The sequence below is a fragment of the Caretta caretta genome, chromosome 23 (assembly GCF_965140235.1).
Source record: "Caretta caretta isolate rCarCar2 chromosome 23, rCarCar1.hap1, whole genome shotgun sequence".
Taxonomy (NCBI): Eukaryota; Metazoa; Chordata; order Testudines; family Cheloniidae; genus Caretta; species Caretta caretta.
The window spans coordinates 13,161,207-13,171,018 of NC_134228.1; the positions used below are offsets into that span (position 1 = coordinate 13,161,207).

The 9,812-nt window shown below is 56.4% G+C and overlaps 1 protein-coding gene across 1 annotated transcript in view; it reads right to left on the bottom strand.

Moving 5' to 3' along the window:
* Positions 1-9,555, bottom strand: part of LOC142069837 (immunoglobulin superfamily member 1-like) — a 28,535-nt gene extending 18,980 nt beyond the window's left edge. The window contains exons 1-2 of the mRNA XM_075122316.1: positions 9,453-9,555; positions 7,812-7,931 (exon numbers count right to left, since the gene is read on the bottom strand). Of these exons, the coding sequence (XP_074978417.1) occupies positions 7,812-7,931; positions 9,453-9,555 (223 nt within the window). The remainder of the gene's footprint in view (positions 1-7,811; positions 7,932-9,452) is intronic.
* Positions 9,556-9,812: the final 257 nt, after the last annotated feature.

Consider the following 9,812-nt stretch of genomic DNA (forward strand, 5'->3'; position numbering starts at 1 on the left):
TCTCTGCAATTCCAGGCCAAATCTACCACGGTCAGAGCAAAGCCAGCTCCCTGCAACGCCCAGCAAACCACATCCCCTCCTACAGATGCCCGGTCCCGCCCCCCCATCACCTCCCAGCCCCACATGGGAACTGCCCCATATGGGAGCTGCCCCATCCGGGGACAAGCTGGGAAAGGAGCAATCTCAAGAGGTCAAGAGGTGCCCAGGCTCAGGCTGCCCTGACCATTTCCAACAGGCCCATCTAGCCTCCCTGGAGCAGCAGCTCAGAGCAGAGGAGGGATCCCCCCGACACACACACAGTGCCCCCCCCCCCGCCATGGAGTGACTCTCTCCCATGGAGCGGGGCAGAGGTTCCTTCCTGACCCGGCTGGGCCCAGCGCCTGCCCTGGAGCATGAGGGTGGAGGGCCCTGGCCAACTTCCTTCCCAGGTTGTGTCGCTGCAGATGCTATTCTTAGCCAAGCGGTGTGAGACAGAGACAGAGATGGGACAGAGGGGCCGTGGGTTCAGGCCCTGGGGAGGGAGGGATAACTTTAGATCCCAAATTGCTAAAGAAGCCACTGAAAAATCCATGAAAAGGGGAAGTGTGTCCAGAGCCAGCGCTCACTTTCTGTTTCTATTACTGCCAGTGAAACTCAGCATAAACCCGACTTCCCGGCAGCGACCCTGTAATATACCCCAGTTCTGGGAGGGCACTGGGGTATAGTGGTTAGAGCAGGAGGGGCCCACTGCCGCGTCCGTCCGTCCCCCCCCGAGCAATCCCATCTCCCCTAGGTGTGAAACACTCCCAGCGCAGGGAGAAGGGGCTGGGGGCTACCTGGGGGGGGGCTGGTTTGTGGTTCCGTGTTTATTACAAATCTGGAAATTAACAGGGTGCAAAATAATATAAAAGCTACCTCAATGTGTCCCCTCCCACTCCTGGTGCTGAGCTCCTCCTGGCCCCCCACATGTGGGCCTAGGCAGGGCAAGGGGACAGCAGCTAGATGGGAAGGGGCTGCAGTGGGGGGAGGGCAGCGTCCCCCCTGAATCTTCCCTAGAGGCAGAGTTCTCTGGGGCTGGCACTGCAGGGGGGTGAGTCTGTCGCCCCCTGGGGGCTGGCGCCCCATGGCTGCGGGGGGCTCTCACTGTGGGGCCCCCGGCTCATGGCGTACACGTGGGGCTGGGTGGGCTCGGGGGCTGGGGACGGACCCCCCGCTTGGCTTGCAGCACCTGTCCGTCCAGCTCGGCGTAGGTGAGTCCCTGGACACTGGGGTCGGGCTCCTGGGGCTGGGAGGGGAGTCACTGAGGTATTCGTGTGTGTGCACCAACCCCCCCCCCCCGTCATAAATATAAAGGGAAGGGTAAACCCCTTTGAAATCCCTCCTGGTCAGAGGAAATCTCCTCTCACCTGTAAAGGGTTAAGAAGCTAAAGGTACCTGACCAAAATGACCAATGAGGAGACAAGTGTGACGAAGTGGGACTGTTCTTAATGTTTCCTCTGAATAGTGTGGGGGTGCCTCAGTTTCCCCTAGGCAGTTCTTAAGTATCTAGGGGGTGGAGTAAGGGTGTATGATCATTGCAGAGCCCTAGAGGGCAGGTGTGTGCAGGGGTCTGGACACAGAGAATGGCCGACACCCTGTTTCCTGGCAACTGATGGCCTGGGCCCTTCCCCCCTGCAAGGTGAGAGCTGAAGGGTTGGAGAACAAAGGAATCAGGTGACCTCCTGGCCCGGGAAAGGAACAAAGCCCAGAGGAGGAGGGGCTGGAGGGGTTTTCAGTTTGGGGCTGGCTGGGACATGGAGTGAAGTGCAGACGTGGTTGTCTGGCTCACGGCCCCCCAAAATGGACCCAGCTGAGGGGTCCCGTTCTCTGCACCTGCAAGCTCTGTTTTAGACCATGTTCCTGTCGTCTAATAAACCTTCTGTTTTACTGGCTGGCTGAGAGTCACGTCTGACTGCGAAGTTGGGGTGCAGGACCCTCTGGCTTCCACAGGAGCCCCGCCTGAGCGGACTCGCTGTGGGAAGCGCACGGAGGGGCAGAGGATGCTGAATGCTCCGAGGTCAGACCCAGGAAGGTGGAAGCTGTGTGAGCTGTGTGTCCTGAAGACAGGCTGCTCACAGAAAAGCGACTGCCCCAGAGTCCTGACTGGCTTCATGGGGAGCAGTTCCAGAGCATCGCCCAGGGACTCCGTGACAACTGGTGGCAGCGGTGGGATGTACTGCACCCCGTGGATGGCGCTTCCTGCAGTAAGTGACTGGGGAGCAGTAACACGAAGGGGGATTGCCGAGGACCAGGCCTGCTGAAGGCTCAGAGAGGAGCGGTTTCGGGGGGCGGTTAACCTCTGGGAGTGTGTGACCAGCGAGAAGGACTGTGCAGTAATGGGGTTCCCCTGGGGACTGCAGTGAGCAGTCTCAGGGGCGGAGGAGTCTGCAGCTCGACCCTGGCAAAGAGGTGGTGACCTCGAGAAGGGCTGGCACACTAGGGGTTCTCCCTGGAAACCGTGGGGAGCTGAGAACACACGGGCCTGTGAGTCCACAACAACTTGGGAGGAGCGGAGTGACGGCCTGTCACCGTCTCCTTAGGAAGGACATTGTAACCCTGTGCAAAAAGAGAGGGTTGAGCATTGGAAAGTTCACCAAAGCAGAGTTAATCGTGCAGCTGGAGGAGGATGACTGCTCTAAGGAACAGATTCCTGACCCCAACTGGGGCTATAGCAGGATCTGGGAGCAGCTGGAGTGGGAGCCAGGCATCGCCAAGACTCCTGTCCCCGACCAGACGAGGGTCTTCACGATCGGGTTCCCCATCGGGGGATCGAGACGGACGGGATTGGAGCTGAGTCTGAGAGAGCAAGAGGACTGTGAGAGACAGCGAGAGCCCGAGAAAGAGCTGCAGAAGCAGCAGCAGCATGAACTGGCGGTGGTGGGGCGGAGAGGCCTAGGGGACCTCCCCGGGGTGAGTGGGGATAGATCCCGGGGGGCCAGTTCCGCAGGGAACCTCGAGACTAAATTGCTGCCCCTGGTTAAGGAGGGGGGGGGTGTGGATGCCCACCTCACTGCCTTTGAGCAGGCTGGCGATTTGAACCAAGGGGACCCTGCGGAAAAGCCCCGGTGTCTAGCTCCCTTGCTGGGTCCCAAGGCCACAGACTCCGTCAGCCAGATGGTTGGGGATGTGGACAGGCTCCCACTCCTGACCCCAACCTATATGTCTGTGTGGAGTTTCCTGGGGCCAGGCCCCCCGGACCTCCAGTGGGAGCAGAAGGTGATGGTCAATGGGGAGACATTCTTGGGGTGGCCAAAGGGCATGGGCTGCATAAACCTTCCCACATGCGGCCTGCGAGTGCTATCGACCACCCCTGACCTAAGGGAGGGTGTGAAACTGGAAGGGCCTGGTGTAACTCCTACCAAGGAATGGGAGAGATGCTGGGGCATCCATGGGAACGTTGGTGGCTTCGAACTTCCCCAGGTCATCGGCTAAAGTGACCCCGCTCAGTTTGATCTCGAAGGGGGGAGAGATGTGACGAAGTGGGACTGTTCTTAATGTTTCCTCTGAATAGTGTGGGGGTGCCTCAGATTCCCCTAGGCAGTTCTTAAGTATCTAGGGGGTGGAGTAAGGGTGTATGATCATTGCAGAGCCCTAGAGGGCAGGTGTGTGCAGGAGTCTGGACACAGAGAATGGCCGACACCCTGTTTCCTGGCAACTGAGGGCCTGGGCCCTTCCCCCCTGCAAGGTGAGAGCTGAAGGGCTGGAGAACAAAGGAATCAGGTGACCACCTGGCCCGGGAAAGGAACAAAGCCCAGAGGAGGAGGGGCTGGAGGGAGTGTCAGTTTGGGGCTGGCTGGGACATGGAGTGAAGTGCAGACGTGGTTGTCTGGCTCACGGCCCCCCAAAATGGACCCAGCTGAGGGGTCCCGTTCTCTGCACCTGCAAGCTCTGTTTTAGACCATGTTCCTGTCGTCTAATAAACCTTCTGTTTTACTGGCTGGCTGAGAGTCACGTCTGACTGCGAAGTTGGGGTGCAGGACCCTCTGGCTTCCCCAGGAGCCCCGCCTGAGCGGACTCGCTGTGGGAAGCGCACGGAGAGGCAGAGGATGCTGAATGCTCCGAGGTCAGACCCAGGAAGGTGGAGCCGGGTGAGCTGTGTGTCCTGAAGACAGGCTGCTCACAGAAAGGCGACTGCCCCAGAGTCCTGACTGGCTTCATGGGGAGCAGTTCCAGAGCATCGCCCAGGGACTCCGTGACAACAAGATACTTTCAAAAGCTGGGAGGAGGGAGAGAAACAAAGGGTCTGTGTGTCTGTCTATATGCTGTTTCTGCCGGGGATAGACCAGGAATGGAGTCTTAGAACTTTTAGTAAGTAATCTAGCTAGGTATGTGTTAGATTATGATTTCTTTAAATGGCTGAGAAAAGAATTGTGCTGAATAGAATAACTATTTCTGTCTGTGTATCTTTTTTGTAACTTAAGGTTTTGCCTAGAGGGGTTCTCTATGTTTTTGAATCTAATTACCCTGTAAGATATCTACCATCCTGATTTTACAGGGGGGATTTCTTTATTTCCATTTACTTCTATTTTTATTAAAAGTCGTCTTGTAAGAAAACTGAATGCTTTTTCATTGTTCTCAGATCCAAGGGTTTGGGTCTGTGGTCACCTATGCAAATTGGTGAGGCTTTTTATCCAACATTTCCCAGGAAAGGGGGGGTGCAAGTGTTGGGAGGATTGTTCATTGTTCTTAAGATCCAAGGGTCTGGGTCTGTAGTCACCTAGGCAAATTGGTGAGGCTTTTTACCAAACCTTGTCCAGGAAGTGGGGTGCAAGGTTTTGGGAAGTATTTTGGGGGGAAAGACGCGTCCAAACAGCTCTTCCCCAGTAACCAGTATTAGTTTGGTGGTGGTAGCGGCCAATCCAAGGACAAAGGGTGGAATATTTTGTACCTTGGGGAAGTTTTAACCTAAGCTGGTAAAAGTAAGCTTAGGAGGTTTTTCATGCAGGTCCCCACATCTGTACCCGAGAGTTCAGAGTGGGGGAGGAACCTTGACACCCCCCAACACACACACACTCACTGCAATCCCAGCTGATGATCCCATAAGCCCACCCCCCTCCCAGCAGCCCAACCCCAAAGGGGGGGGGGAGGTTTCGATGTGAGGGGGTTCCTGGGGTCCATGTGGGTCAAAGTTGGGGGTCAGGGGAACAGGAGACACTTAACCGGGGTCTGCGTCCGTTTCCCTTCGTGGATGGACAGAGACACCCGCTGAGCTGCACCCCCGGCCGGCCCGGAGCAGGACCCCACACCCAGCTCTGACCCCTCTGTCCAGCCAGGGGGCTCAGAGATGGGCACAGCCACCCCTCCCCCACCCCACAGCAACGGAGACACAGAGATGGCAGCAGAGTCTAGGGGCTAGGGCGGGGGAGGGGGGATGGGAGTCAGGACTCCTGGGTTCTCACCCTGGCTCTGGGAGGGGAGTGAGGTCTAGTGAGCCAGGAGTGGGTGGGGATTTCCTGCAGGTCACTGGCTGGGAAGGTCTGATGGAGAAGTGAAGGGGAGACACACAAAGCCCCGGGCCTGGGAAGGGAGAATGGGGGGCACACAGAGGGAGTCCCTGAACTAGAGGGGGAGGGGAGGCGAGTGTCCCCCAGGGAGCAGATGGGGAGGGAGGCAAGAAGCTCAGCTGACACCAGCTACCTCTGGGACCTTCTCCTTAGTCCTGCCCAGCAGCAGCTGTCAATCAGGCCCTGCTCCATGTGGGTGGAGCCCCCACAAGCTCCACCCCTCCCCAGGGATCCTGCCCCACCCTGGTACCCCCTTGGGTGTGTTACTTGTAGATGGGGTCTTGCTGAGCCGCGGCCTTCAACACCCACAAAGGGCTGGTGTCAAAAGAGAGAAAATCCCCTTGTAAATGTCATATCTCCCAACCCGCAGGGAGATTCCCCAACAAACCCAGAGAGCCCCCCATCCTCCCTCATGCTGTACCCTAACACCCCTGCTCTAACCACTAGACCCCACTCCCCTCCCCAAGCCGAGGAGTGAACCCAGGAGCCCTGTGACCCAGGCAGGTCGATCGGGAGTGGGGAGGAGCCGGGGTTCCTACCTGCTCGGTCTCCGTGTGGCTCCTTTCCCTGCAGAGGAATACTGTGACACTCTGTACTTCGGGGGGACACCCAGCACCCCCATGTTCATCTTTCTAACATGACGGTGTGGGATCCAATGCAACGTTTGTCACGCCGGGTGTCTCCGGAAGGCTCATGACGCACGGAGCATGGCTGGTGCAGTGATGTTAGAGTAATTGTTACAGGGATGTTACAGTGAGGTTATGGGTTAGAATTTCATGGATATAGTTCTGAGGCTGAAAAGGCATCATCATGGCTGAAAGCAAGCCCAGGCAAAAACTTCTCCAGATGGCAGTTCACACCTCATCAGGGCACGTGTGGGACAAACCCAGCCCAGCCTCACAGGAACAGAGGACGTTGGCCGAGGCAGCAACAAAAGAATCTGTTAGACCCTCGAGGGAGTCACCCCCCCTTCCTTTGGTCAGTTTGGGATGCGATGAGGTAATAATGCTCACCTGACTCTGAAGGGGGGGGGCAAAACCTGGAGGAAAGAAAGCACATGGTAAAAGGGAGAGACATTTTGCCATGCTCTCTCTCTCTTCCACCTACATCTATAGACACCACCACTACCAAGTGACTGAAGTGCTGATCAAAGGGGAGAGCCTGGCTGAAGAGCAACCAGCCAGCCTGTGGTGAGAAGCATCTAAGTTTGTTAGGACGTTGAAAGTGTTAAGATCAGCGTAGGATGCATTTTGCTTTTATTTCATTTGACCAAATCTGACTTGTGCTTTGATTTATAATCACTTAAATCTACCTTCGTAGTTAAGAAACCTGTTTGTTTATTCTACCAGAAGCAGTGCGTTTGGTTTGCAGTTTGTCAGAGGCTCCCCTTGGGAGAACTAGCCGGGTACATATCAATTTCTATGTTAAATTGATGAACTCATATAAGCTTGCAGTGTCCTGTGGGCATGACTGGACACTGGTTGCATCTGGGACCGTAGATATTGGCTAGTGTCATTCGCTTGCAAGTAGCTGGGAGCAGCTTACATGCCAGAAGCTGTGTGTGAACAGCCCAGGAGTGGGGGTTCTCAGAGCAGAGCAGGGTAAGGCTGGCTCCCAGAGTCAAGGATTCGGGTGACCTAGCTGATCACTGGTCCTGAGAACACCGGAGAGGAATGTCACAGACACAAACCAGAATCCCCCATGAGCTGATCGGGAACCCCTGGTACCAGCGCCCGGCCATCACGCCCTACAGGGCAGCAGGGATGAGGATACCTGGGGGTGTCCCCTCTGCGGCTCGTGCTGAGCCTGGATCCCTGCTGGGCTGGGCTGGGCTGGACCAGCAGGGGGCAGCGCAACACCATAGCATGCACCAGGCAGGGGGCAGATTAACTCAGGAAGCTTTGCTTGTCCGCAGTCCTCCCTCGTTAGTGAGTCGTTATAACGAACCTGATCCACAGGCCGGTGGCTCCCTTGGCATCCAAGGTACCTGAGAAGCATGGAGCCGGCGGCTCGTTATACAGGGACCCCTTGCCCAGTACTGAGATGCAGCCACCTCTGGGGTGGGGTGCGGGGGCTTGTTATATGGGGACCCCGCACCCAGCTCTGTCATGTGGCTATCTCTGGGATGGATCAGCTGTGTTTGTACAGGGATTACTCACACAGGGCCCCCTGCTGAGCCCCCACCCAGTTCGTTGGCTTTCCCAGCAAAGTCCCCCATCCAAGCCGTGACCCCATCCCACCCTGCTTAGCGTCAGGTTTAACCCTTCCCTCACTGGGCAGAGCACTTACTGGCTCGGGTTTCTCTGAAGAAGACGAAGGCCACGAGGAAGAGGAGGCCGGCGGCTGCCACGTGCGCCCCGGTGACGATGGGGCTGGTCAGACCTGGAGCTGCCGGCGATTCCGATCCACCTGGGAAAGAGCAGCAGGCCATGAGTGCCGGGAGCGGCTGGTCTGTTCCCACCCCCAACCCCTCCCACCCCAGGCAGCACCCAAGGGGCTGGGACTCCGCAGGGCAGAGGCAGCAGAAAATTCTATGGGGAGGATGTCGGGGGGCTCCAGGGCACCAAGTGGGGTGAGAGCAAGGAAGATTTGGGGGATTTGTAGAGCTAGGGGGCGCTGGGCTGCAGGGTGGGGGGTCGGTAGGGGGCACTCTCCCTACCAGTCAGGGCTGGCCCGACTAGCGCAGCGCTATGGGGCACTGTCTGATGCAGCCTGGCCGTCATTTCCAGCCACCCCTCCCCCAACAGGCCTGGCCGCACCGCCTCAGACCAACGGGCCCATCTAGCATGGTATCCCGCCTCCCATACTGGTTGCTCCTGGCTGCTTTGCAGGGAGCTCCAGGGTACTGCTGTGACCACTGATGGGCCCAGCTGGCCCCAGAGGAAGCCTCCGGCTGCTCCTTTCGAGGCGGGTTCGTGTGTGAAGCAGGAGTCTTCGCTCCCCTCCCAGATCCATCGGTGCGGGAGATTCATTGGATTGATCATCAGGGTCATTTCCAGGGGGGAGGGGATGGATTTTCGTGGCTGGAGATGGTGCCAACTTGGCAGCCCCTGGGCCCCGACTCCTCTGTGTGTCCCCTGAGTGCGGGCAGCCCGGGGGAGCATCCCCCTGGGAAAAGACCCCTGCTCTGCAGATCCCCCTGGGGGCAGGGATCCCCCCTCCCTCTGCTCTGAATCTCCAGCGGCTGCTGCTGCCCCCAGGCTGGGGAACACACAAACACCCCACAGTGACTCTGTCCCTGCTCCCCGGCCGGGCTTCCCTGTGACAGAGTGGGAATTTGCTGTAAATAGTTTGTACAAATACCATGTTTGCCTCAGTTTCTCCTCTATGTTGGATGGTTGTGACATTACGAGTGTAATATTAATATCTCATTGAAAGGTGACACAGGGCCAGAAAGAGTTAATTAATTCACAAACTGACATGACCCACGGCCGAACTTTAGAGACTGGTTCGGAAGAGATGTAAAGGAATAGAGTTTTGAAATGCCAGCCTGCATTGTTAGAGATGGAAGGGGAGATGTTTGCTCAGGTCTTGTGATGTGAGCAAACGAGTCTTGTCTATGGCTATCGCTTTGATGCAAAGATCAAAAAAGGAATATTAACATTTAGGAAGACACTTGAGTGAAACAATATTATTGTCTATATGTCTCTTTGAAGGTTGTGGTAACCTGTATCTGAACTGCTTAATGGATTCCCTCTGCTAATTACCCTATGTTAATTGCCAAGACATTTGGGAGAAGGAAACTTAAGCCTATTGTTTTCTCAGGCCAAGAGGCTGCTGGAAATGTATAAAAACCCCCGGGGACACGATCCTTCTTCATCACAGATCTCCTTTGGGTTTCAAGAAGGGGAAACCCTAAGCCAGTGGTCCCCAGCGTTTCTGTGGGAATAGCATATTCCTATTCCCAGAAGGCTGTGGCGGGTGCCAGACACCCCGCCGCGGAAATGCGTTTCGGCGGGCGGCTCTCCTCGGTGGCGGCATTTCGGCGGCGCGGTGTCCTGCGGGAGTGCACAATTGCCCCGGGGGGCGCCATTTCACCCGCTGGCCCTGCCTTGGGGAATTGAGAACTGAGAGCCCCTGTCACTGACTGGAGTCACCCTGAATATGGACATTGGCCTATAACCTATGGACGATTTCTAAAAGGACTTTTGGCAACTATAAACTCACCGTCTTTGCTATGTATCTGGACCTCAAGAAATTGAACTCAAATCTGTCTGTATATTGATCTTTCAACCAACGCTCTCTCTTTTCTTTTTTAATAAATTTTAGTTTAGTTAATAAGAATTGGCT